The sequence below is a fragment of the Pteropus medius genome, unplaced genomic scaffold (assembly GCF_902729225.1).
Source record: "Pteropus medius unplaced genomic scaffold, Ma_sr-lr_union100, whole genome shotgun sequence".
NCBI classification, from domain to species: Eukaryota; Metazoa; Chordata; class Mammalia; order Chiroptera; family Pteropodidae; genus Pteropus; species Pteropus medius.
Window position 1 is genome coordinate 19,130,910 of NW_024349801.1, and position 27,684 is coordinate 19,158,593.

At 34.9% G+C, this 27,684-nt stretch overlaps 1 protein-coding gene across 7 annotated transcripts in view; it reads left to right on the forward strand.

The window, feature by feature from the left end:
• The window catches only part of WDR72 (WD repeat domain 72), a 201,282-nt gene extending 186,837 nt beyond the window's left edge, over positions 1-14,445 (forward strand). For 4 of the 7 annotated variants that reach the window (XM_039888997.1, XM_039888993.1, XM_039888996.1 and 1 more), the window contains one exon: positions 6,555-7,198. In XM_039888997.1, the coding sequence (XP_039744931.1) occupies positions 6,555-6,880 (326 nt within the window). In that variant the 3' untranslated portion in view covers positions 6,881-7,198. Of the gene's footprint in view, positions 1-6,554; positions 7,199-7,239; positions 9,507-12,125 lie in introns of those variants that run through there. The other 3 variants (XM_039888999.1, XM_039888995.1, XM_039888998.1) reach the window with 3 other exon arrangements.
• Positions 14,446-27,684: the final 13,239 nt, after the last annotated feature.

The following is a 27,684-nucleotide window of genomic DNA, read 5'->3' on the forward strand; positions in this document are numbered from 1 at the left end:
GGATTCACCTTGTTTGTTCTAAGGAATAACCATACTGTAGCCTCAGTCTTTTTTGGATCATCTTTCCATAGGGCTGCCTTACCCTGGCATTGAAGCTACCCAAGTATCTCTCTAAAGCTGCCCTGATTTCCTCTGTCTCTCATTCAGATTGAACACTGCCAATAGTAGGAAAATAACAATCTTATATAATTCAGAAAGGACTTCAGACGTCCTCATTATCTTTAAGGCTAATATAGTAGCCACTTGTGCTATTGGTATCCTGTTCAGTGATATATTTTGTGGTTGGTTGTGTTGGATTCTCAAGTGGCAGAATATTTGAGTCTCAGTGCCAGAAGATGTTAAGGAAATTGTCCAGTTCAACTGTCTCATTTTATTAATAATCATACCCAAGTCCAGGAAAGCGTAATGACATGCTAAGGATCACACTATTAAGAGCAGAGGTAGAATTAAAAAACAGATCTTCTGTTCCTATTAATTGAGCTATTTCCATTACCACCAATTTCACCCTGGGAACTCAAGTTCATCTCTATAATGAAATTATTTATATTTATTTTTGTTTAAATTAATACATATATTTGGGTGCTACACATGAGGAATTTTATTTTCCAATCAGAAATAAGTCAGATAGGGACTCTCATTATGTAGACTGCCTGTGGCATTAATAATAGATTTGGAGGATATTTGGGTATGCTTGAGCTATAAACCCTAGGCCTGACCCTAAAATTTATCCCTTAAACTACAAGTGAAATTAATCATTGCTTTTTTAATTCTTAGGAATCCTCATTAGCAGTTTTACCTTGTCATTTCACAAGTATTCTGAATATCTAATGTGAGCCTTGTGTCCCGTGTTAAGCTAGGAATGCATTTGCTTGTATATCGGCCTTACCAAAGCAGCCCATTGCTCAAACATTCTGGATAACAGAGGCATTTCTGTATCGAAGAGAAATAAAGCAGTGTTTTAAAAGATTCGGCAAACAATAATATCTCTTTCTCATTCGTGTTTATCTTCCCCCAAATTAGTTGGGTGATCTAGACATACATTTCACCCATAGAAGTTAGCTATAAGCAGATTTTTTTTTAGACTAGGTAGTCATTAGCTTGATCCTGCGATTATATATATTTATATCCCAAAATATTTAATGAAATTATAATGTTAATTCTATACATCTACTAAGAATACCAAAATAAGTTAATCTTCACAGCATCTTAAAAAATTTATTTCTTTACCAGTTAAAAAATATGTCATCCTTAAAGCAATTCATACTGGAAAATGTCACCTAGAAAATAATATTCCATGTCAGATTACAATTGAAGGAAGATAGCAGAAACACGTAAGTCTAATGTTAACTCATCTTGCTGAACTTGTCCATAAAACAATTATTAGTTATAAGGAAGCATTAGATATTTAATTCAGGGCATCACTATATGGTCCCCGCCCCGCCCCCCACCTCTGCCCCCCAGTTTCCAGTCTATGCTCAAGACAAAGTAAGCCTGAAGTCTAATGGAGGATGTAGCTATTGCTATTCAAATAGAATCAAGAGGTCCTATTACTTGATTATCTCAGAATACGTATTCTTAAATTAAGGGTCATATTTACATAGCTCTTTATCTAGATATGTTTTCCTGATAAGACATCTGTCCAGAAAGAATCACTTTGTAAACTGAATTTGAGGCCTGTTCAAATGGCATCCTCTTTGTTTACAAATTTGGTGTTACCACTTAAAGGCTTTTCACTGATTACACCTCCCTCTAATTTAAAATATTATATAGTCTTATGGGATCTGTGGGTATTGCATTGGTATTTACTTATACTTGAATTTAATGTAGTTGTTTGTTTGTTTGTTTTTCTTGTAAGCTTCTGGAAAGATTTTTTTAGTCGATTTCATACTAACTCCTTCAGACTGGAGAGACAGTGAAATTATCAGCCAAGGAAGTGATCCTCATGACCACCATATTGAGCTAGTAGATTTAAACTCAGGCCTTTAACTTCTTTTCCACTGCTCATTCCACAAATCTGAGTGGTCTTTTACTCTTTCTTGACCTCTGCAGACTGTACATTATTTTTATGCCCTTGAATAAGATGCAATTAAGATTTTAGTCTGAGTTTTATCTGCTACTGCAGTGGTTTATTCTGTTCGGATGACCAACATTTCAAACTGGTATTTTTTTTATTAATTATTTTCCTATCGATATCTCCAATACTTCCAAAAAGTCCATATGTGTGATAGATAGGATATATTTTTAAATCATATGTAAGTCATTGTACTGAAAACATTATTTGGACTGCAGATTTTTTCATGTTGTAAATGATATGGATTTTTAACGAGGGCTCTATATTTACTACATAGTGGCCTAACTTGGAAGGGCCAGCTGCTATTTGTGGAAGGTGATAGAGATTTTTGGCAGTGGTCATTCTCTTCTTGGGGTGAGGGGATATTTCTTGGAATTGTTTGCTGCCTAAGCCTGGCTACATGTAAGAGTTAATACCATCTTTCTGCACATGATTTGAAAAGTAAGGAGGGAATTTTTAGAGGTTAATCAAAACCAAACTAGAGACTAGAGAAACATAGAGGAGTATAACCACTGATGACCTTGTCATCACATTTTTTTTTTTTTACAGTAAATCCTTCTGTTGAGTCTGTGTCATACAGTCTTCTGGGTTTCCTCTTTAGGTGTTCTTAAATGTGGTTTAAAAATTACTAATTTCATATTGTCTACATTTGAACCACTCATTTCTTTAGATTCTAGAAAAATTAGACTCATTAAATACACCATAGTCAAGCACATGAATACAAAGTACATAGACTTCTCCTTCTATCTAGCTACCAAAGATAATACAAAGATAGTTAGAACACTGACCTTTCAGTTGTCAATATTTTGAGGTGTGTGATGAGTAAATGGAAGAGCCTTACATCTTTCTGTGGTAGAACTGCCAAGAAGAGTTTGTCGTTTTCGTCTCCTCAACCCCACCCCCCACCCAAATGCAGACTATTTCAGAATCCATTATAGAGGAAATAAACAGTTGATTTTAAGTTAAGGATGAACCTAGCAACCATTTACACTATATTGATGTCAAAAGTATCTCTCTGCCAAGCTTTAAAATGCATCTTCAAAAACTACTGAAAATATCCAAGAACTTTAGCGATGAGCTACAAATGGACTTTGGTATTGATAAATAAAAGTCAATATGTATAGTGAAAGGACAACTTACTGTGATAAATGGGCCCACCATCAGTAAAGATCAAATTATTGACTATCTAGGGCTAGGAAAAACCTGTCTATAGCTAACTTCTACAGGTGAGAAGAATTAACCACAACAGGAATTCAGGAAAAGCTCAAAGAGACATGTAGGGAAAATTCATTAAAAATACATATGAAAGCAGGCAGCAACATTCTGGTTAAAAAATACACTTGTGGCACTAGGCTAATGTACTTCTTTGGCCACACTCAAGTTCACACTTTTTCTTTTGCCTTGAATGAGCTCCCTTTGGGTTACTCATTTTCCTTCTCAAGATCTAAATCAAATTTCACTTTCCAACTACCCGATTTCAGGGGAATTGCCTCTGCATTTCTAAAAACCATGTCACTCTTGGAATATTCTCTCTAAGACTCCTACTAGTTACTTTTCATTATATTTCAACTAGATCACAAGTTGTACGAGGGCATATTAAAAGTGCCTTCATATTTTTACCCTTCACATGGTCTACCACAGAGCTTTACCTATAATAAGTACTAGATCAATATTTGTTGATCTCATCATTTTTGAAATGATTCATTAGAGAGGCCTTGGTCACACATCATGTCAGAGTTTAATGATGAAACATAACAGGAAACACCCAAAAGAACAATTACACAGATTAGCTATCAAAAAAAAAAAAAAAAAAAGTAATTAACCTCCAATGTCTTTTGTTCCTGATTGAAAGAATGTAGGTATTTCTTTAGTATATGTAATTGGATACTCTAAAAACTACCCAATAAAAATTTTGTACCATCTCAAATTTGGAAGCTAAATTGTAACTAAGAAAAATATTGGAAGAATAGGCCTCTTTATTTTCCTACCCCCACACAAACCACACCCTCCAACATCAGAGGTGGAGACAAAAATATCTGCCTGGCACCCACTCCTGTGAGTTTAATGAAGATCATACACCTAAAATTACATCAAACTTGCTGGCTTTCTCAAGTGATTTGAGATGTCAGTACCTCCTGGGACTACTTTATAACCACTAAAATGGTTCTAGGCATTTACTCTATTGTTCTAATACCATGTTTTCTTCCCCCTTGAGGCTCCTGTATCTAGAACTGAATCTTCTTGGAGGAATAAATAAATGAAAGAATGGGAGAAAGTTTTAAATTATGGAAGAACAATATATGGGATGATAAGTGCAATACATTTGCCCGAATACACACAGGTGCTACTTCATTGGCTGTTAGTAATAGATTTGGCTGGATAGTTAGTTCCCTATTATAAATACCAATGTAAATATTTCAGAAAATTAACAAGTATATAGAGATAAAAAATAAATCATTAAAACATGCCAAGAAATCTTGTCCAGTATAATAGTTTTCTACAATTTTGATGCATTTAATTATTCCACAGAAACATTTCACAAAAATCTATGGATTTAAATAATCAGTAAGTATGGTTCTAAACTGAAGAAAATTAAAGACAGCTACATCGATAACTATGTAGGCCATATGTGTCACATTTCCTACCAAGTCACGGACTAACCCACATGACCATTTTGCAAATAAGCATCCTTCATCTCAAAGTGTGCCTAAATAAGAAACTGAATGGATCTAGTTGAAGATAGTTCAAAGCAAGTATCCTCTTGTATCAGGAAGATATATAGCATGGTACCTCTATTTCATTCATTTATTCATTCATTTATCCCACAAATTCTTCCGGAATACCTTCTATGACCCAGGACATAGAGAAGTGAATAAAATACCAACAAAGTACCAACTTTCATTTTTTTTTTTTCAGAAAATTCAAATTTACAAAATAAAAAACTGTGTTTATTTTAAATCGGAATTTCATACTTTTTCTCTCAGATTTTGTTCCCAAACAAAAGGTTTTAGAGAAACAGTGAATTCAAACACTATGCTCACACTTCCATAGAATAGAGTACTGTGAGTTCTAAGAAGGTTGGTGAAACTGAAGAGGATATTTGGGCCAGAATTACATTACTAGTCTCCTTTGCATATACATGGGTCTCAGGTTATGATCATCAATACTATGCACACTTCATGAAAACAAGATGAGGAGTATGAGAGGTGTGAGCTCTACTAAAGCTGCTTTGGACCTTGGGCAGCACTCCCTGTGTCACTTATTGAATGTGTGAAGTAAGAGTCTCCAGCCTTTACATTTGCTCTTTTATCTCCTAATGGAGATTTAGAAACAGCGGCCTGTTTCGCTCCCCTGTACCAACAAACATATTATTTTGTGTATGACATAAATATATTTATTTTCTTTTTTGCATTTATAGCTTATAAATAATATGTTATATGTGTTTTCAAGACCTGAGGAGACAGTGGTAATGTTTACTGCAGCAATCTGTGATAGATAAAATTCCAATGTAGTTAATGATATATATATTTATATTGTTTGCCTTCAGATAAATATGGCATAATTTATATCACTGAGTGTTTTTCATGAATGCAATGTCCACTCTTCCTGACAAATGATTCCTTGAATAAATGTAATATGGAAATATGTTACTTATGATGGTAATTTAGACCAAGTGTTACAACTAGTGGGAAAATGTAGAAATGTGAGTCTGTTTCTCTAACAGAACTGGTGGTTGTATGTGTTTATAGGAAATTTTAGGTTCTTGTGCTAGCTTCTGTCTCTGTTCATAATTCCTACTCAGAAAAATATATTTCATGACAAGTTGTCTGGGACCTACCGTTAAAAACATCAGCTCTACTTATTATCATTTGCGGTGTATTCGTTCTGTATTTTACAATTTTTATTTATTTGTTTGTTTGTTTGTTTGTTTGTTTGTTTTGGGGTATTTGCTGCCATAGTTTTTAATTTGATGAAAGAAAACTAAAATGCATGAAAAGTGTTAATCAGCTATGATTTGTACTACAAAAGAAACCACTGCACCAGCTTAGTGCTAGTCTTCCTAATTGACTAGTCCGATGTTCTCTCTGTGTCCTGCTGCCGTTAATTGACTATATTGTTTTAGATTTATGCATTAAAAATACGATTTATATTTCGAAGGGATCGCTTTGTTACTTCGTAGCTTTTAAGCTGATGCCATGAACTTATTTTTCTTCTAAGATAAAGTCTCATCTATAGATTTTTCAACTAATTACATGTCTGCCAATACATACTTAGAGGATACATTTTATTTCAATTTATTGTTTGTGTTTACATCGTGTGTCCCTGGAAATAGCTGTGAAACTGAAAGGAAATGTTTTAATGGTGTTTATTATTACTTTTTCATCATTCTTTCTCTTCCTTTCTCTCTCTCTCTCTCTCTCTCTCTCTCTCTCTCTCTCTCTCTCTCTCTCTCTCTCTCGTTTTCTCTCTCTCTCTCTCATAGCTTCAACCAGTCTGGTCAAGCATGACAGCAACTCAAACTCGGCAAACTTCCAAGACGCAGAGGACATGCCTGACAGATGTGTCGTGGAAGATTCTGAGAGTCCAGGTGAAAGCCATTTAAAAATAGTCAAGTATAAAATGATAAATTTGACACAGCTTTGGGGTCCTTGGAAAGGGGTGGGAGGAGAGGACATTGTAATGCTCTTTTCTCTTAGCAGCTGCACTGTCAAATTAATGGTCACCTCCAGGGGTCACAGTGTGGAGCTGTTATCTTTTCCTCTTTCATCAAGAATTCAGTTGGAGGAAGTACAAAGGCTTTATGACTGAAAAGGGAAGCTGACACTATTAGTTCATTATCATCAATTTTAGGCTAAACTGGTTAATAGAGACAGAGATTGGAAATTGGAGAAATGGCAATATTTTAAATATTTCAAATAATGGGATCAAGAGGAAGTGGAGAGTTAGAGAGAAAAGAAACACAAATTGTCATCATTACAATCTATTTGCCTTTCTAAATACAAACAAGACTTTAACTGGGGTGAGAGGACTTCAGCATAACAGTAATGGACTAATGGATGTTGACAACTGCTTAGAACAAGACAAAAGAAAAGAAAACAATAACCTTGCCTCACAAAATACAATTCACCTGATGTCCAAGTTACTTATGATTGTATCTTTTTTTGTAGAAAGAATAGATGGAAATGTACTGGAACAATACGGCCAGGAACACTTAAGCATGGATTTCTGTTTCTGTTTTTGTTATGTTTTGAAGCATACCTAGCCTTAACAACTAATTAATTAAAATGAAAATAATCTTGTGAAAGTCGAATGACATTCCTGGATCACTACAAAGCCACAGGGTGCTAAAAGTTACCTTATCATGAATGAAAGAGTTAATCTCCCCCTACTGAACATTTTTCTTTCCTATTTTCTCTGGCTGCTGTGTACCCTCTACCCTCTCAAATCTTTGTGTGCTGATCCATGTATCAGATTTTTGATTCATCCTCTCTGTGGCCTGTCAGCTTAGTTAAGAGATTTCCAAATCTTGTAGCCTTCGCTGACAGGGGGCAGCTGCAAACAGTCCCCTGATCCTTCCCGGAGGAGAGCTACTGAGATTTAATTTTCAGTGAAAGGTGCAGCCTGCAATCTATGTCAGGTCCCCTAAGTCATCTCGGAACCCCGATAGGCCCAGTGGCGATGGCATTGCATTTCAGACCCCGCCACTTCACCAAGATTCCTCAAAAGATGGACTGCTGTTGTGTGTCTGTTCTCAGCCACGCTTCAACTTTCCCATGGAACTGAGAAATGATATCTTTAGCAATGACAGAAATTTTTAATCAGCACATTAGCCCCACCCCCTGCCATATCTAAAAGATGAAAATGTAGATTGGTACCACTATAGAAAGGTCAGCGTAGTGGTAGCGTTCAATTTCTAAAAATGTGTATTTTAAAATTACTTTTCGTTTTGACTCAAATTGCCTAATTTTGACTATGTTCTTAAACTGTCTGAATAAACAGTTTTCTATCAACCATTTCATCAGGCTGTTCAATGCATGAGTCAAGTTTTTACCTAAGTGTTTATTGTTTTGGCAAGAAAACATCAGCTTTATGCCATTTCACAAGTAGAATAAATTTCCATTATCCCTCAATATGCGTGGAATTATTGTGAGATTCAAATATAACGTAGCCTAGCTGATTGATATAAACAAAAGGATATAACAAAACAGAAAGTTTAATTAGAAAATATAAGTGCTGATATGGAATCTTAACTTAAAAAGTGAGTACTGTTCTATGCATCGGACATCATTAAACTGGTAATAAAGAATGAATTACTCTGGCTTTTTCCTCTGTCCATTCCTGCATTTTAAGACATCTTGCCTTATAGGCCTAGAAACCTCTGGAGAGTTCACTACTGGTCTCACTGCCTTCCACTGAGAATTTGTGGCTTGGTTGTCATGGAGACATCGTATTTCTCCAAGAATTGCTCATATTGATCCGTGGCCAGGCGTAAATGGCCAAGCGAGTGTGAGGAATAAAGGGGGCTGGGCAGTCCTATAAAATGACCAGGGCTTGTGGGTTGGAAATAAGCTCATAGCAAACACTTAGGTAAAAAGAAAGAAGCAGTTTTATTTTGTTTCAGGATTTCTTTCTGCACTTTGGGCCATTGTCTTCTTTCACTATGAACTGAAAGAAACTTGTTAGTCACTTGTCATGTCAGATCTTTGGTGCTTGTCCTGACACAGCTGTCAGCCTTCCAGCTCTGTGCAGTTCAGGGACACACAACAAAGAGGCAATGACATGAATTATTTATTGCTCCTTGTGTGGATAAAATTCTGTGATAAGAAATTAAGACACTTCTGACAGAGGTCCTTGTTTAGTAAGAAAGATTTCGATGAGAGAATGCATTTTTTGAAGTAAGAGCATCTGAGAAGCAAAATTCTTAAAACTGAACATGAAGATACATGAAATTGGTGGCATAGAGGGACTCTCCTGAACTGCGGAAATATGAGTATCTACTTCTCAGTGTCCAAAAATTAACTTCGAAATATCAAGTCATTCAAATGTAGGGGCTCCAAAACTAGAAACATTATTTTGGCAGTTGTTACCTCAATTTACCACATAGGAGTGATGTTTCTCTGGAAAATATGTTTAACTACCTTTGTTAGAATAAAAAACAAATTTTGAAGTTTTTAAATGATAAGCTTTGGGAAGATGTCTTCAAACCAAAAGAGGTGCTTCAGTAGCTAGGTTAAACTTGCATTAGTGTATTCATTATTCCTTGTATAGAAGGAAGTGCATTTAAATCATGAATGCATCATTCTTACCATTTTCACCTGGAATATTATCACTCATTTAAAATTCCTTTTAACATTTTCATGTACGTGCAAAATCCCCCATTTACAAAGTTGAATGTGGTCAGTCTTCTAGCTTTAATGGATATTGACCTTACATGGTTTTATCTATGCAATCCTAAATGACTAATATATTTATTACATCATTTTTAATGAATAGTCCAGTTGTTTGAACAGCATATAGAAAATAAAAACAAAAAATTATTTTCCCATTCAAGGACAGTTTAAGAATATTGTCTCATATATTCTTCTTTGCAAATAAAGTCTTTTCTTTGTAAATCCACTAAACATCATTCTACCTTAGCTCCTTTATCTTCATCTTGCTAATACAACTCACTTGCATATGCAAAGGGCAAAGGAGCATTGAATCACCGAAAAACTAAAATAGCTTTTTAAAAAGGTGAGGTTGGAGGTTTTCAAACATTGATATAACATTTTTAAATGTCATTGATAAAATCAAATTTTTAGAAATGATATAAAACAGTAAGATTGACTTCACAAATTGATTATATTTGAATACAGTGGATTTTGAACTCCATCTGTAGAGTGTGTTTATTTTTTCATTGACATCACTGCTCTCCAGCACTGAATTGACTGGAATGACCCATTTGTAAATGGCTGGAGTGTGCATATAGGTCACAGTTTGGAGGCCTGGTGCCGTGGTTGTTCACCTCGTCTCTAGAGCACTCTACCTTTATGCATCATGCCACTGTGATCTCTTTATTGGTTCAAGCTGTATATACCCAGGTGAGTGCCTGCAGTCCATTAAGGTTAGCAGAGCAACTTTAGACTGTAGCATTCTTGTTACTCTGACCCTGCTCATGAACCCGGAGGTCTTGTCTGATAGGTTAAGGTCTCCCTCAGCCGTGTCTTTTCTTTGGAATAATTCATTAGCAAAGAGTTTTGCCTCACAGGTGAATCCCAGATTGAAGTTTCTAGCTTAGATTCTCTGAAGTCTACTTGTTTCTTCACTGGCATTTATACATTCCTGAAACCTGTGGGAATAACTTTGATGTCTAGTAATAGAAGCACTGAGACAACATCATGAACTTGCAGTTCTCTTTTTTGAGATTTTAGGGCCATTAGACTTTCTTTCTTCGGCTCTTTAAGGCCTGGTCACTTCTGAATCTGAAGGATGCTATCACAAAAATAGTTCAGTTTCATCTTTTGCTGGTTCACTTCTTGTTAACTATTTCAGGCAGTGATTAAAATTCAATGTTTCTTGCCCCTCATCTTTGCGCTCATGATGATAAAAAGTTTAGCATGACATTCACAGTTTTTACCCAAGTGTTAATGAGAGACCTTCAGTTTCAGTCACCTTATTGGCTTGTAAAATTAAGAATTTTACTTCCTAGTGCACTAGGGACAGTACACTTAAATATAGCTCGAGCTGAAAATAGTAGTGACAAGAAAGAGCTTGAAAGTACAAAAAAAAGGCATTCAGATAAGCATTTTCACATCTTTCTGAAGTAGTTTATAATCAGTATGCTTTCTATCCTTAATAGAACATTTTAGTGGTTTTTATATAGCACCTTATGTGTGTAGTTCTATGTACAGCATTGTCAATCAATATTGCATTTACATGAATCTGATGAACAAAACTAGGTTTCTCACAGTTTCCAGAGGGATACTACATTGTGAAAAGCCAAGGTGGATTTTTTTTCTTTTACTATTCTGGCTCATGAATCACCAGCAAAAATCAGGTAACAGAAAGTAGGACAGATTCAGGACTGGAGTGTTGGAGATGGCTGATGATGATGCATGAAGCAGAAAAAATGTGGAATGTGTGAGCAGCCCATCAATCATGGCCATAGAGAACACACTTCTTATGGTTAGTGCTAAAAAAAAAAAAAATGTTCTAGAAGTAAGAAAAATTTCAGTGGTAAAAAACATACAAGCTCCTTTTCCTAGTTGTGTTTAACTATATCGATATTTTTCAAAATTTACCCAAAGGGAAAAATTTAAGCATCAACCTCATAACTTTTAAAATATGTAAAATTATAGACTAATACATTATTGTATATATTGTATATGGCATACAATATTGGATATTGTTTAATTAAACCAAATAATCAGCTTTTTGAGTTTTTGCCAGTGGAAGTGGAAGTTACTATGCATGGTCACATAATTAATAGAAATGTGTTTAGAAGTCGTTACCTAAGGCACAATGCTCCAACTAGTTTGATAGTCAAATTAATTTAAAGCAAGTGATATGTTTTTAGCCTACAATAACAATGACCCAAGTAGTTTGAGAAATATTTTTTTTTCATTCTATCAATCAAGCCATATTTCAACTAACATTTAAACATTTGACCCTAAAACTGCAGTTGTGGGTTTTTCTAAAAATAATTCAGCTCCTTGAAATTTATGGAAATTTACTCATTTAAAACCCAGTTCATCTCATTGAAAACTTTCATCTTTCTTGGCAGTGAAAAAAAAAAAACATATTAATAATGTGCGCAATTAAAATATTTTTACTTGGGGTCTGGTTTATAAGACAGTATTTTTATTATATTAACGTATTTTACTTCAGGATAGAAAAGAAATGTAGAAATGAATAGGTAATTCCTTCCTTCTTTTCTTTTTTCTTTCTTTATTTCTTGTCTCATTCCTTTTTTCCTCTTTTCCTCTCTTCTTCCCTTCCTTTCTCCTTTCCTCCATTTTTTTTTTCATCTTCTTTATTTCATCATATAACCCAAGATAATGTATTTTCTTTCTAGGTAAGCCAAGACCTCATTCATGGATGGCAAAGATGTGCTTCTGCAAGCTGTGCTAAATGCAATATTATCTGTAGGAACTGGATTTGGATAAATAAGGAAACCAAAAACATGTCATTTGTTTATCATTGTATATAAGCTATGTTGTTATTGATCAAGACATTAGGTAGTAGTAGATTTGCTAATACTTTAGCCAGAGTACATGAAAGTGTAATCACTGATCAAAAATATCCAAACTTATCCAATTGTATAAAATCATTGTCTAAATCATCCTATATTTCTGTTTCTTACTTTTCTTTTCATAATTCGAGCAAGGAATGGTAGCCTACAGAAGCAAATTTAACACCATTTTAGATTTTCTTCTATCTTTTCAGTTCCTGAATTATATAATAAACAACATTAAAACCACCTTGCTTTTAAACAATATAACACAATGCTTTTAATTTTAATATTGTTTCAGTGTATTTAATCTAAAACTTTACCAAATTTATTCGATTTGTTAGGATAGGACATTTTGTTTTAGTAGATACTTTAATTCAGATCAATCACCCTGCAGTAAATCTGATCCCTAAGGATGAAATGTTGTCAACAAATAGCTAGTTCCATTTAGTCGTCGATTAGCCCAAATAAGTGATACACAATATAACTGAGACCGATCTTGTGAGTCAAGTTAATTCAGACTTCTAATAACATAGAGGCTAATGTCTTTAGCTAAAGGATGATCTTGTTGGACATGTAGTTGTGAACTAGGAAAGGGGTATCTACTTATAGCACAGCACAATTGATCCTTATGAAGCATAAATTCTTATAGTTCTCTTCCCAGAAAGAAGTGTGGCTTACAGGAATTCTTAAACTAAAATATGTGAAGCAATGTAAATAGGAACAGACATAAAGTGCCCATCTATTAAGGTCTTTAGTTACCTGATTTATTTGCTGATTTATCTTGTACAATTCCTGGATTTACAGAAAATTATCAAAGATTATTAGTTTGTGTATAAATACAAATGTTGCTTAGTCCATAGAAAAATGGAAATACAAATTTAAATATATGATATCTATATCTACCTATCTGTCTAATAGGGAAGTTCCAGTCACTTCAATTCAACAAACATTTTGGGGACACCAGCATTAACTCTTGTTCTGGGATGTAGTGGTCCAGGATACGGGAGATTAGAGAATAGAAATAGCATGGTCTGTACCCTTAAGAAGCTTATAATTAATGATTGATGTGAATGAATATACCAGAAAATAAACATAAAATGTGTGTGACTCCTTTAAAATAGATGAAAATGTGTGCCCTTTCTTTCCTCTCAGACATGATACCATTGCTTGTAATAACTTTTGAGCTGTATTTCACGAACAATAACACTGATAATATGAATAATCATGGAAAATTATCATCCCTCGAAAATCGACATAAATGCTTTGGAAATAGTCAATCACTATTTGGAACAGGTTTCAAAATAAAGGAATGTAGCAAGCTAGGCAATGGAACACAATCTCTTGCATGCTGTGTACTGGCTCTGAAGGCCATTACAAGAAGGACTCCCAAAAACATCTTTAATGATGGCAATATCAAATAAATTCATGTCCTCTCAAGGGGCAATTTTAATAGTTAAAACTTATTTGGATGCTCACATTTTAGTGTTATATAAAAATAAGCTTTATTTATGTAGCTATGTCCTATTATTCCTTTTTCAAAGGAGAATAAAAATAAGTTTAAACCATTGCCATATTTAGCATTTTTGTAGGTCTAAGAAAACCAATACTGAATCTTTGATAAATATTTTATGATGTCACTACCTATAGGAAATTAGAATTAGCATAACCCTGTCATTACTAAATGAGATTTTCAAGATATTTTTGCTGAAATTTAATAATGCATATATATGACTAATTGAAATCTTTTATTAATATAAATTCTGGAGTCCAACACCATTAAGTATTAAAACTTTTAATTCCTAAAATGAGTTTTAGAAATGTACATTTAAGTAATGTTTCCCAATATCCAGTGCAAGTGTGTTTATGACACAAATCTACTAGTCTGTTTAAAAATGATTTCTTTATATTGACTTATATTCAACATGTTTCAGTAATTTCTTTTGTAAAGAGAACTTTAAAGAGCAAGTTGCCACACAATTAATTGGATCAACCACTTACCCTAACCACTTGGTGCTACAGCTAGAAAGTCAAAACTGACTGCCTCTTGATTACATGTTTGTCCTTCTGATGGCCTAGCCTTAAGTAACAAGTGGAAAAATCGTATTAGTAAATGAATGTGTTCGTATCCAGTCTTCCTTGTCATTCTAATAAATAATTCATTAAAAAATTATCTTGTGGGATTTTTTTTTGGCAATAATCTTGATTATATTAATGATTATATATTTTCTTACAAGGAATATCATATCTTCAAATTTATAAGTGGGGATTCTGTTATTCATTGTGGAGTTACGTACTGGCTATATTGCAATGGAAAGAATCTGGGAGAATGTAGGTTTAAGAGCCAAGGCCTCATTGCCATGTGTCTAGGCAGCATGTCCTTAACTGTGCTTCTCAAAACCTTGCTTCCCCATCCGTGTCGAGCACTCCTTCACAGGGTTTGTGTAAAGGCAGTCCACAAGACGGTTTATGAAAGCAATCTGAACACTGTAAAGCACTTCAAATATAAGGTAAAATTTGTAGTATTATAAACATAACTAGAGAGGTAGCCTCAGGCCTGAAACATTCTGTTGCTCTTTTAAAAAGTAAGTTAAGGCTAACTTTGAACATGTCACAATTAGGAAAATTATAGGAAAACACTTTGCTAAATATTAACATTCTATCCCAAGATGGTAGCATTTTAGGGTAATTTTTATTTCCTTATGTATTTTTCTCCAATGTTCTGTATTAAAAACCTTTTATAATTATTGAAGTGAACATTTTAGAAAATATAGTGTTTCTCTTCAATCTTGAGAGGGCACATTATAATAATTGAATTTTTAAAAATCAAGTTTTATGCCATGTGTTTAAAGGCCGAGAATACATTAATGCAATTGATTTTAAAGTCTTAGTTTCGCAGAACGGACTCATTCATGTAATTTTTAAATTTTTATATTGCATATACTTTGATTATGCAGTAATTTTAAAACAGTACTGTATACCCTTTGATTCTCCACAAAATGTTTTACATGTAAAGTGCCCGAAGTCATGTCTAATTACGTAAGAAAGTCATCGCTTTGTAAATGTGCACATAGTTAGCATTGTAAAATATCTTCAGAATTAACTGTGACCAAAAAAGTTGCAGAGTTAGAACTTTCTTGAGTAGACATCTTTCTGGTGAAGGTACGTGGCTTCACATACGGTGGTTTCCAGACCGCTCTGCTGCAATTCTGTCAACAAGGACTCTACAGATGGCATAGAGGAGAAAAACATAAACCAGAAAGGAACTAAGTCTTTCAGTAAAAGCATGCCACTTAAAACTCCCAGTCAACCTGTGACCCCTGAAAAACAATATGCGTCATTATATCTCATTGGCAGGACAGGAGTTGGGGGGGGGCCTATACTGGCACAACTCTGGCACAACTCTCACTCTTGCCCTCATTCCAAACTTCTCAGATCCCACCTTTATTTAAATTTTTGATACCATGGATTTTTTTTGCATTAATCTGATTTTCATAACTTTTATTAAAATATATTTGTATTCAAATATATTTGTCTTGATTACTGAGAATTTTTGCCGTCCCTAGTCTTGGGCCCTAACTATTAAGTCTGGGATAAAGTCACCTTTATCCTGGAAAGCATACTGCAGGTAAATAGACTGTGACAAGTGCATCATTATGAGCATGATTATAGTTATACAAATGGTGAGAAATAATTATTTTAATACGCTGTGAAAACTAAAGTCATAGACCATTGAAAATGTTTGAAATGGCTTATTTCTATTGGTGTACAAGGGAAATGGGCATATACGGTTCTTCCTTTTGACATTGTTTCACCAAATGCCTTTTTTTTCATTGCACAAAACATGTTTTCCTATCATCAATTTTAGGAATCCATTCTGTCTTCAACACACTACTAATTGGAAAGGTAGCAGTGACTTTTTTTATTCAAGGATTCAAGTTTTTTAAAAACCAGTACACGTTCAGTACAACATTGTGCTTAAATCTGCCAAGTGCAAAATGCCTGCAAAATGTCAGTAGTCATAACATTATGCAACAGCAATAATTGGTTGGTACAGAACCTATCATTTATTCACTTAACAATTATTTTAATTGCTATTATCTGTAAAGTCATCAATCAGCTTTTCAATCTTGCATGTGCGTTTTCTAGGGAGAAGGTGTTTTCACACAGCCTCAGTAACTGAGCATCGTGCCCTCAAGATGCCATCTCAGATAAAAGGACAGACTATGATATGTTCTTGACACATCACATTTCCTTTAGACTTTTAAAGTGATTTCTTGGTAATTCTACAGTGTCAACTGTATTTCCTATCAGAATTAACCTCTCATCTATATCAAAAAAAAATTTACATTTATGTTATCTCCATTTGCATCAATGTATGGTTATAATCAACTGAGGAAACCTTTAATTTTTTCTTTTGTATTTTAGAGACTGCCAAGAAAAAAAAAGGTGGGGAGGGCAAAACAAAACAAAAAACTAGCACACTGGTATTCAGAGCCTTTATCCTCTCTCCCTGAGACAGTCATAGCCACAGGATCAAGTTGCGCTTGGGATTGTTTTTATAAGGAAGATTTCTTTGGATCAGCCTCTATTTCAAATAATCAGTGTATTTCTACTAACCCAAGCAAAACCAGTTAGTCCAATTTCTGCAAAGATTTGAGTTAGGAAGTGAGGCGAAAACTACAAATACTACCAGCATTTCAATTGTCATTGGGATAGTCAAATAAACAAATTCGGAGATTTCTAAAGTATATTTTCATAGAAAGTATACTGCAGCCGATGCCTGTCCAGAAAGGTGCTGGGTTTTGTTTGTAGTCCTTGCCATGTAGGTGGCAGCAACACTCAAGGCTAGAAATTTTCTTTCATGTTCTCTTAGCTCTAGTCCAAAGCATATTCTTACTAGAAGCCTTTGTGGAAGAGAAAAGGTTTAAACTGTAGAGACAAATTTCTCTATGTCCTCACATATCTCTAAAGCACTATTTTAAGGTTGAGCTAAAGCAGTTCCCATAATGTGAAAACGTTCATCATTTTCCTTAATACAGAAGTCATATTCTGCTCTCGTACATGTTGGTAGTATTAGGTTTCCGTTTCTTTATTTACTAGGACCTGACTTCTTCACCATCATCTCTCAGGTTAAAGGCTTTCTCTGAAGAAAAAAGAAGAAAACTGCTTTATTCCACTATTTCCTAAACTTTCCTGGAAAAGAGTAAAAATCTGTCCCTTTATTCTTTATAAACACCTAAGAAGCCAGGTATTTAGTAAATGTGAACAGATTTTTCTTTAGTCTTCCAAATGAAGCCATTTTCTCTGATTGTCCTAACTAGAGGTGACTGCATTCAAGTTAGTTCTGTGTGTAAATCTAATGAAGTCCAAGCAGAGACGCCCAGGGCACCTGGAAGTGGGGCCAGGAGACAAACAGGTCGTGTGCTCTAACGCTGAGGTTGTTGAGCCATTTGGTGGCTGTAGATCGCTCTCTTAGAAAGCTAGTGGCTCCTGAACCCAGGCAGAAATGAAACCAGGAAGCCTACCTTTATGTAAATAATTTCGTTCTTCCTTAGTGTTGGAAACTGATGAGCAGTAAGCTTTTCGTCAGTTCCTGGCAATTAAACAAGCAGCTTTTATGAAGGAATCTTCAGTGTGTTCTTTTTATATTGGGTTGGTTATTCTATCCAAAATACCTAGAGAATATTCACAATTCCAGGCACAGGTAAAGAGGAGAACAACTTCCCAGGTTGTGAGGAGATCATTGAATGGTTTTGGGAAGGTGAGGAGAGGGTTCTTTATCAAATATCATAATTTTTACTGCTCCTCACTTCTTTTGTCCTTCACACCCTTGATGACTTTTCTCTAATATTTATGTAGTTTGATGCAAGTATTTTGCATCGTAGCAGTCACTGAAGATGGAATCTAAGTACCGGCATTGTGCCTTAGCTCCTTCACTTTATTACTCACCATTTTGACATTAGAAAATAGTTTTATATAATACCCTGAACATCAGTTTTCCCCTCTATACATTAGGACTAATAATTCCAACTTCGCAAGCACCATATGCATGTACCCTTATTATTAAATATAATATTAAAAATAATTGAAATTACTGCACATACCCAAAATACCTGATTAGAATCTTAATTATGGACAACGGTAATGGTACTCCAGCATTTGAGCAAACTTTTTACTCAGATTGGAGAGAGCAGTTTGGCATAAACAAGCTAAATAGGTTTATTTAATAAAAGTTTCTGCTTTTAAAATGTTTCATTTAATTGAGTACTCCCAGGATCAAAGGCTTGTTTCAGAGTTTTCAACAGTTTATTTAAAGGTCAAGGCTTTCCCCAGCTCAGTGGGTAATAATAAATAGTAAATAGTTTTTTTTTCTGGGTCCTGAAAGATAATCCTTTGGAAATGTTTTGTGTTTCAGATCAGAACAGGCTACAATCCATCTAAGGGTGTACAAAATGACAGGTAGATTTATTGTTGACTTCAATTAATCTTCTTATTGTGGTATTATGATGAAACTATAGCTTTATGTGAAGGTGCTGAAAGACACCAAAACAAAACACATAAGTCCTTCTAAAGAAGTATCCCCCAAACTTAGAGTCAATGAGTTCCTGAGAGACTGTGTGTAAAACAAACAGTGTATATCAAATTCTACCTTCCTAGTGAGGATGGCATGCGTTAGAAATGTTTTCCTATTAGGCAAAAATCTAAAAAAGTATGAACTAAGAAAATGGGAGTCAAGGAAGGGTTAAAGTAGGGACTGACAGCTGCATCAGGGGCATCAAATACCTGGAGAACGATGCTCATCCTCATTTTTATTTTACTAAATCTTGGTAAAATGTCTCATGAGAACTCCGTCTCTGCTTTTGTTCCCTTCTGTCCCCTCTGGCTAAGTGGAAAGAAAGATTTTGATCAGGAAGCAGAAGCAGAAGAAGAAGGAGGAGGAGGAAGAGAAGGAGAGAAGGAGGAGGAGGGAAAGGAGGAGAAGGGAAAGGACAATGACAACAACTATGAGGACTTTCAACTGAAGTGGCAAATTAGAAACATATTCACCTCCACCCTCTCCTGCAATAATGGGATAAAAGACATAACCCTAGAAGAAAAATAGAGAATGGGAAAATGAATAAGAACGGCAAATTTTTTAAAATGAGAAAGCAAATAAAAGTCATAGGGATCATGCCAAGAAGTGAACTGATCGGTGTTGCAGAGCTCCTTAAGGCTCAGAAATTGGAGTCAACTGTGATCTCTTAAAGTAAGGGTACAGGTGTGACTGAAACAGGAAAACTATTTAGAAGAAACAGTTAATATCGTTGATTTTCACTTTCCTTTCCCTCTCCAGCTGACATCTGGAGAGTCCATCCCTGGACAGGTTGAATAGGAGGGATTCTGGACTCAGAACACAAGAACTACATGAAAGTGGGAACATAATCTTGAAAACAAAGGGTAGATAAAAATCTGCACACTGATGGCCACACTCCCAGGCCAGCTCCCTTCTGCTTTTCTTCCCAAATGTGGATAACCATTCTTATTTGCCTGGACAAGAGATGATTCTTTTCTGATAAAATAACCAGCCTGAGGCCAACAAGCACATGAAAAGATGCTCAACATCACTAATCATTAGGGAAATGCATATTAAAACTACAACGAGAAATCACCTCACACCCATTAGGATGGCTACTATCAAAAAAAAAAAATCACAAGTGTTGATGAGAATGTCAAGAAATTGGAACCCTTGTGCACTGTTGATGGGAATGTAAAACAGTGCAGGTGTTATGGAAAACAGTAGGGTGATGCTTCAAAAAATGCAAAATAGAATTATAATCCAGCAATTCCACTTCTGGGTATATATCCAAAAGAACATCTCAAAGCAGGATCTCGAAGATCATAGCGACATTATTCACAATAATCAAAAGATGGAAGAAACCCAAGTGCCTATGAATAGGTGAATGGATAAACAAAATGTGGTGTATACATAAATGGAAAATTATTTAGCCTTAAAAAGAAAGAAAATTCTGACACATGCTATGACATAGATGAAACTTGAAGAAATTATGCTAAGTAAAATAAACTAATCACAAAATGACAAATACTTCAGGATTCCACTTATAAGAGGAACCTAGAGTAATCACATTCACAGAGACAAAAAGTAGAATGGTAGTTACCAGAAAGTGGGAAAGGGGGAGGAACAGGCGGAATGAGGAGTTGTTGTTTAATGGGTATGAAGTTTCAGTTTTGCAAGATGAAAGAATCTGGAGATTGGTTGCACAGCAATGTGAATATACTTAACACTAGTGAGCTCTATGCCTAAAAATGGTTAAGATGGTAAATTTTATGTTAGGTATATTTTGCCACAATTAAACTCTTTTTTAATTCAGCCTGAGAAAAAGATCTATAGTCGATGACCACTCAGGCTCCTCCAATGAAACATCGTAGCCACATAACCGAGTGGAGAAGCCCTGCACTCTAGTCTCCGCTCATGAGTACAAAATGTTTTATGTGGCTCTAGTTGGAAAGCCAAAGATCACCAGAGATGTGAAGAAAGTTTTCAAAATAAAAGACAGAGATAAAAATAAACAAGTAGAAGAAGATAATAAAAAACGTGTGGTGTTACAAGAAAATTCTAAAACATCTATAATTAATATAAGAGATAAGAGAAGAAATTACCTTCAAGAAACAAAAATTAGAGGCTATATAAAAGAACAGTCACAAAGTTAAAAATATATGATAGCATTCATTTATTCAATTCAACAATTTTTTTCAATTTCTACTTCAAATTTTTTTTTCAATTTCTACCATGTGCCAGGCCCTGTTTAGCCATCGAGAATTCAACAGTAAGCAAAACATATACACATACATTCAAAATCTAGCGATATCTTTTTCCAAAAAAAAGTTTAAAAGATATAATTAAGAAAGTCTCCCAGAAAGCAGAAAATAGGAGAGATAATAAGAAAATTTAAAGATTCTATTAGAGAATGTTCAATACTAATAAATAATATTAATAAGAGTTTCGGAAAGAGTAAACCGAGGTAAGAAAATTATGTAAAATAGAATTGAGCAAACTTTAAGAGCGATGAAAACAAATTTTAGATTTAAAGAACCCTGGTATGATCAAAGAACTTTATGAAAAAGACCTATACCAAGGCACATTCTAGTAAAAGTTCAGAACACTAGAGACAAAGAGATGATCTTAAAAACTTTAGAAAGGGGAAGGGAACGATTGCCCAGTGTGGCTGGCAGGAAATCAGAATGGCATTTGACTTCTCAATTACAATGAAGGATGATAGAAGAAAATGGGGCAATGACTTAAATATCCTAATGAAAACCATTTCCTCTCTGGAAGTCTATACTTAGCCAATCTTTCTCTTGTACTCGTCCTCATAAAACCACTGGAAAGTATGATCTACTTTTAAGATGCAGAAAACCAAGAAAGAGCAGCACATACAACACCAGGAAAGTAGGAAAATTCCCCCAGAGGATGGTGAAGACAGATTGCATGTCCTCTGCTGTGTGCAGGCCTCAAATCAACCAGGTCAGTTGTAGCAAAAAGTAGAAGATTTCAGTAGGGAGATCACCAGGATAACACTGAAACTAGTAGATTACCTAATAAGTCTGACTGTACTGAGAATAATTTCAGAATTCTATCGCTGGGCTCGGTAATGAATAAGTGACCGGTATTATGTATGACAGAAAACTAAGCAAATGAAAAGAGAGAGAAGAAATGTAATCATAGTGTATTATACGGTGCAACTGTGAATAACACAATTAATAATTATTACAAAGTAATTATTACTCTAACTAAAAAAGATAACATAAGTATCAGGAGGATGAAGGAATTGTGTGAGGGGAGTAGAGATTGGCAAAAATGAAATCTAAATCATTCGCTGTAAGTCAATAGAATACAAGATATATATGTGTATAGATAGATCGATGATTGATAGACAGATAGACAGACAGATAGAGAGAAAGGAATCACTAAAACTAAGAACTCAATTAACCTGAAACTGTGAGTAAATTCTGACTTTACGAATTTTGTTATAGCAAGTGTCAGAATATTAAATTTATCTACAAAAAGAGTTAACTGGAATCTTTGAGTATCTCACTTCTGTTTGCCCGTATATGGTCCTATCCTTGCATCTCTCTGGTTGTTAGGATCATAACTCAAGAAATTATCTGTGTCATATGGTTCCTCTGAACTCCACAGTGATGTCACCCATTTGGTGCTGTCCTACCACAGTTGGGCGTAATCCAGTCTGCTGAGTAATTTTTCAGGCATGGCTTCCAGGCAGGGGATTTGCCTGTACATCTGGCCACAGTTGTTAATGATCCTCTTTTATAATATGATTAAAGAGTGTAATGTGTGATTAATGAGGGTGAGATAGTGAAGCTAAACAGCTGAAAATATTCTTTAGTTATTCATAAGGTTTTTTTTTTGGAAAGCATCTAAGGTTATTGGTCAAAAATATTCTAGGCCTGCACATCTGTCCAGTAGACTAGGAAGCCACTACACCTATGCTTCTCAAAATTTACCAAAGTATTCTTAGAAGAAAAGCAAAATAGAACACAAAAGTGACCTCAAAATAGCAGTATAATGCAGCAGCCAAAATTGATGGTCATTTTCAACCCTCCATTTTTTAGATGTCTTTGGCTCTATATACTTTCCCATCTATCCCCATGCTATAGAACTTACTATCATTGCATCAACAGCTAACCTGCATGGTGGAGTTCAGTAGGTAAAGTGTTGTGCTTTGTTGGAGCCCTCAATGTGCTGTGTGTCCATAGTGCTCCCATGCACACAAGGGGTTTTGAGCAGAGAAATGGCCTTTTGAGTTAGAAAAGCTTACTGGAATGAACTTCTTGGCCAGAATATCAAGGTTCTTTCATGCATCATATCAAAGTTCTTCTATGGTGTTTCTTGATCAGAAAAACAACTTAAGGATGATTTCAATTTTTTCAACAAAATTGCTAGCTCAGTTGTCTAAGGCAGAGGTTTCTCAGCTTTGGCACTATTAACATTTTGGGCTGGATAATTATTTGGGAGAAGGATGTCCTGTGTATTGTAGGATATTTAGTAGCATCTCTGACCCCTACCACCAAATGTCAGTAACAGTCCCCTGTACTTTCTTCCAGTTATGACAACTCTAAATGTCTCCAGACATTGCTAAATGGGGACAAATTTGCCCCTAGTCAAGAAACACTAGTCTAATGCAAGAGTCTGCATAAATTTCCAAGCAAACATTTATAAAGTTTATATTGCTTTATTTATTTTAGAATTATACCTTCTAGTCTGATTTCAACATAAAGTTTATTTGGGTTAAATTTACATCTACTGAGAGACTAAGAGAAAGTAATCACTATTTTTTTCCATTCTTTTTTTAATGCTTACTTCCTTCTTGAACTCTTAGAGGTTGATGCCTCCAAATCACGTGTCCCTCATACACATCTTCATGTCAAGCTCCAAACCCCAAAATTCACCTGTCAAATCATCATCCCCCTAAACATCCCTTAGGATCCTGAAGCCAATATGTTCCACACTGAACTCATTCCCTACTTCCACAGATTTCTTCGTTCCTCACTCCTAGTGTATAATTTATCTCCAAATATTGTCTATTGATTTCCTAAACATCTGTCCTCTTGGGATCCCCACTGTCACTTCCTCAGTTCCGATTCATATCCCATTCAAATCACCACAGGAGCCTCCTGACTAATCCTTCCACCTCCAGTCCATTGTCCACACTCATTGCCCATGCTAACTCAGTAAAACATAATTCTCATGCTTTCGCTCCCTTGAATATAGTCCAAAACTCCTTAAGCTGGGCTTGTGAAACCCTTCGTATAATATCCATTGCTTTCTATCATCTTACAATAATAAATTAGTGAGGATTATATTTGCTGCTAGAATAAAGATACTATAAGAACTTGAATAAGAAATTAAATATATAAATTATTGAAACTTCATATACCCTGTTGTATTCACGTAATGGTTTGTGTGTAGGGTAATGGATTCCAAGATGTATGTTCCTGAAGTTTAGGTGCCTTTTGAATTAGGAAAGGCAAATTTCAGTACACAGTCTAATATATGCCAAAAACTCAATCTTATTTTCTCTGTAAATGAATTTAATTTATATTTTTTATTTTTCTCCTCATTTTTCCAGGTAGAATAAACAATCTCAACTGGTTCAGACTTCTTTTTTCTCCTATGTTACATCTAAATTTTGAGAGCTTAGGTAGATGACCACAGTTTTTTAGCGCAAAGTAAGACACTTTCCAGAGTGAGAAGGAACACTGTTAAACAATTATGCATGAGGCAACCGATATAATCAGGAATATCCCAGGCTAAGGAGGTAATTAATGTCAGTCTAGTAGTAGAGGGGTATAGGTGTCTGAGGAATATTCAGTCATCATCTGTATATACTAGATAGACAGACAATATTATATCCAGATACACAGTGTCCAGAGAGAGAAAATATTCTGCCTCATTTCTGTGTGATCTTTGGTCATCTGTCCATATAGATCTCAGCTGCTTCCATGTCTTTTCCAGCAATAGGCATCTCTAGTCTGACTCATTTTCACGTCTTTCCAAGCCCTGATGAGGTGGCAAAAAAATATTTGAATCTCCTGCACTTCATGAATATGGATATAGCTGTCTCAGGCATTTCTACTCAACCACATCGGAGTCATGATCTATGCTGGAACATTCTATGGGTCTTTCAAGACTCTTGAGCTCCACACAGAAATCGAGATAGAGCTCTCTACTGTTGTTGAATTCTGTATTCTATCTCAGGTTTCTATTCTGTACCTGACTCCTAACTAGGAAACAGATGGTGGAAGAGACACAAGATTGCTTTTTAGAAATCTACCTATATCTAAATTATCTGTCTTCTCTTTGTCCTTCCTAAGTAATCTTTACTCCTTCTGCAATAAGACAGCCTGACTTGTCTATTTGCTCAGATTTTTATTTGTTACATAAACATTATACTCTGGTATTATAGAGCTAAGAATTTTAAAATGCAAAGGTGTGTTTTGCTCATGTATCTCATTATCTTTCCCCTAAGACAATAAAGTTACTGACATTAAAGGAAGGAAGTAAAAGGTATAAGAAACTACATAAAGCAGTACAATCTAAATTCCTGATAAGCATAACAACATATTAATTTTTTCATCTATTGAAAGCAAATTAATTCTAAAGTAGAAGTTGTGGAAGTTGTGATGGTTAATATTATATGTCAACATGGCTAGGCGATGGTGACCAGTTGTTTGGTCAAACATCAGTCTATGTATTGCTGTAAATGTATTTTTTTTAGCTATGTTTAACATTTAAATCAAGAGAGTTTGAGTAAAGCTGGTTACCCTCCATAATGTGGATAAGCACCATTTAATCAGGTGAAGGCCTTAAGAGCAAAGACTGAGGTTTCCTGAAGTAGAAGGAATTCTCCTCAAGACTGCAACATAGGAACCCTGCCTGAGTTACCAGCCTGTTGTCTTTTCCTAAAGATTTCAGTAAAGAAGAAAAAAAAAGTAGATTTCAATACTAGGTTAAAAAAAAAAAAAGCAAAGTTAATTTTAATAGTGTATTTTACTTAACCCTATGTATTTGAAATATCATTTCAACATGAAGCAATATATAATAATTGATGAGATGTTTTATATTCTTTTTTTATACTAAGTCTTCAAAACTCTATACATATTTTATACTTATAGTATATTTCAATATGGACTAACTACATGTGACTAATGGCTGATATATTGGACAGTATAAATCTAGGCTAAAATGTGTTGTGAGAGAGAAGGAGGAATTTCTGTGCATTATAGTGCACTTATAGATTATTAGAACGGGGAAATATATTTGAAGTTTAAGCTTTTGATCTGACTCCCTCATTACATGAATAGAAAATCTAAAACTAAAATGATTCTCATGAAATCATTCAGTTTATCGGAGTAGCAAAATCAAGAGAGCAATCCAATATTTATCATTTTCATACTTAGCCTTTAAAAAAGTCACATAAAAATTATAAAGAACAATATATTAGATAGACTATAATATGGAGACTTCAAGGAATCAAATACTCCAATCAAATGGATTTAAACAATAACATAAATAATCTGTTATCTAACATAACGAGATTCCCAGGTCGATTGCTGCAGAAGCTCAATAGGCTCATCAGAAGTCCCAGTTCTTTTCATCCTTCTGTTGTGCCATTCTTTACATGTTAGTTTTCCCTCACGGGGCCCTTCATGGTTGTAAGGTGACTGTGTCAATTCCAGACAAAACCTCCAGCAGGAAAGATGTGCAGAGGAAGAAAGGAGGTCTCTTATTATGCCTGGAGGAAATCTTTTCCAGAAGCTGCCAAGCAGCAGAATTCCTCTCTTATCTCGATGTCTAGGACTGGGAGACACCTCTGTTCCTAATCCAATCACCAACAAGGTACATAGGATTACCAGTATTATCTTAGATTAATCATTCGAGAGTAAAAGAGAACCAACCACAAAAGTTACCACACCTATGATTAAAAGCAATAACTGAAAACCAATTGTAGTTAAAATACAATAACATCCATAACCCCAGAATTCTATAAAAAGCTACCTTTTATTAGTCTTAAACTCCACTTGGGTTTAATAAACTCACAGCTCAATAAATATGCACAAAATGATCCAACTGATATCGTGTTCCTAATATCAAAATTTGACCAAAACTCCCAAATTAGAAGACAGAAAGCTCTCACAATGTTAAAACAGAGATTCGACAAGTCTTTATTAAAGGCTTACCATGCAGCAGTCTATGTGGGGTCTGGTCACTGCTACATACATTGTATTTGATTCTCATGACCGCCTGTGAAATTACTGTTAAAATCTTATCCATTTAGCCTGAGTCTCAGAGAAGTTAATAATTTCCTCAAGGTCACACATCTTTGAGGTTATATAGAGTCCAATTTCAAATCCAAGTTTTTGACTCTAAGCCCAGTGCTATTTCTATTCTATTAATTGACTATTACACTAGTAAATTTTGTCAGCCTAGAAACTTAGGTTAGGAGACAATACAGAAGTTATAGTCTTTCCTTTTCTAATTTTTATAAACTTCATGAAAATTTAACCTGAAGAGAGTCCATAAATAAGTCCTAAATAGAGTAGAATTACAGGGGAAACATTGTGTAAAGCAGAGGCTGGCAAACTACAGCCCAGATGCTGCCTGGTTTGTAAATCAAGTTTTATTGGAACACAGTCATGTGTTTACATGTTGTCTATGTTTGCTTTCTCTCTACAAGGGCAGTACTGAGTAATTGCAATAGAAATACTATGGCATGCTAAGCTGAAAATATTTACTATCTAGTCCCGTATAGAAAATGTCCTAGCCCCTCATATAACGGCAGGCTCTTAGAATTTGAAATCTAGAGACCTGAATTTGAAACTC